General features: G+C 51.3%; 1 protein-coding gene across 1 annotated transcript in view; it reads right to left on the bottom strand.

Annotated features, from left to right (window-relative positions):
* The window catches only part of ST13 (ST13 Hsp70 interacting protein), a 32,632-nt gene extending 31,072 nt beyond the window's left edge, over nucleotides 1-1,560 (bottom strand). Inside the window, exon 1 of the mRNA XM_084616176.1 lies at nucleotides 1,341-1,560. Coding sequence (XP_084472302.1) covers nucleotides 1,341-1,450 — 110 coding nt within the window. The 5' untranslated portion in view covers nucleotides 1,451-1,560. The remainder of the gene's footprint in view (nucleotides 1-1,340) is intronic.
* Nucleotides 1,561-1,681: the final 121 nt, after the last annotated feature.

Here is a 1,681-nt window from a genome sequence, read left to right on the forward strand (position 1 = left end):
AGACTTCAGGTTCAACTTCTCTTCTAAGCATTTCTTTAAGCACAACCCAGAGAGATTTCACCATAACTCCCTTAACAGCCAACAGTTCAGCAAATGTGAGCAACACTAATGACTAGTTGAGGCTACACTGCATGTGCCTACAGCCCACAGGGACGCTTGCTTGCTCTTCTGCACAATCCGTGAAACAAAGCCATTAGTTGAGTTCTAAATAGCTCGAATAATTACAGCACCAACATGGACCACACCAAAAAATTAAGATCCACGTGCATCCATCTAATGCTTTTTACAACATTTTAATGCCACTACAATGCTTAATGAAAAAAGGAAATGTGTTAGAAACATTTTCAAAGACTGGTTCATTTGCTCAAAATATGTGAAATGCTGTAAAATGTAAGTAGTATACTAAAAAAATGTTTTTCATTTAGTCTTCTACATGTTATCTTAGATGTTACCTGTAAAAATAGTGGGCAAAATATTATCAGAAAAGAGTGTGCTTTTTAAAACTGTGTCTTTTTTACTTACTGACAGATTTCAAATCAATAATTCTTTCTTCCCTCTCTGAGGAAAATATCAGCAATGACTTATTTTCTTCTTCCCAAGTTCTTCTGTAGCATCAAGAGGGAACTAGCTGTTGGAACCAAATGGGTGCGTTCCATAGATAGATTTCTTTGTATGGCAAAAGTCACTAGACTTTGGTAGACCTTATATTTCTTGTCTTCTGTTTCCAAACAATCAGCACTTGTATTTTCATTGTGAGATGCACCTGTCTCAGATCCATTTTATTTCCAGCCAGATCTACAGTGCACACATACTGCACGTACCTTACTATGTGGAACCTAGATTGATGGTTGCAAAGGAATAAATCTGCCTCTTGCAAGGGGTACTGGGAGCACTTTGTATTGTAAACCACCACACACACTTTTGGGACTGTAAAGTCGGACCACTTGGGCTTTCTGAACCAGGAAGTGGACCGGTTTGGATGGTGGAGGACAGGTAAAGTTCTGGCCGTAGGAGCTGGGGTTTGAAGGAGTTTTAATATGTGCTATACGGTGGATGCCCCTTGCTGCTAGTTACTCTTGTAGCGCTGAACTAGCCAGTTACACCGTGGGCAGATTTTTTGAGCCAGACGGACAACTGCTGCAGCTACGCGGGGCAAGGCATGGGTCATCCCACAGCCCGGGTTAGACCCTAAGCCGAGCGCCCCGTGGCTGGAGGGAGGGGGGGGGGCAGACACGGCCAGGGCTGCTCGCCTTCCCGCCACGCGCCGCGCCCCGTTACAGCGCGGAAGAGGCCGCGCCCTGGCCCCGCGGCGCCCCGCCCGGCACGCGGCGCCGACTCACCTCTCCACCCACTCGCGCAGGAAGCGCAGCTCCTCGCTGTGCAGCAGGCCCGGGCTCTCCTTGCAGAGCTTCACAAAGGCCCGCAGCTCGCTCACCTTCCGCGGATCCATGGCCGGCCGGGCCCACGCAGCGCCGCGCTGGAACTGCCCAGCCCCCGCTCCCCGCGCAGCTCCGCCTCCCGGCCCCTGCTACTGCTACTGCGTCCCGCGGCTCCGCCTCCAGGGTCCGCGGCCCCCCGCCCCCGCCGAAGCCCCGCCTCTCGGCCCCTCCGCGACGCGGCTGCCGGAACCTTCTAGAAGGCGAACGTGTGACTGTCCGTTACATGCCCTGCCTCCACGCGC

This window comes from Lepidochelys olivacea, assembly GCF_965140295.1.
Source record: "Lepidochelys olivacea isolate rLepOli2 genome assembly, chromosome: 1".
Lineage (NCBI taxonomy): Eukaryota > Metazoa > Chordata > Testudines > Cheloniidae > Lepidochelys > Lepidochelys olivacea.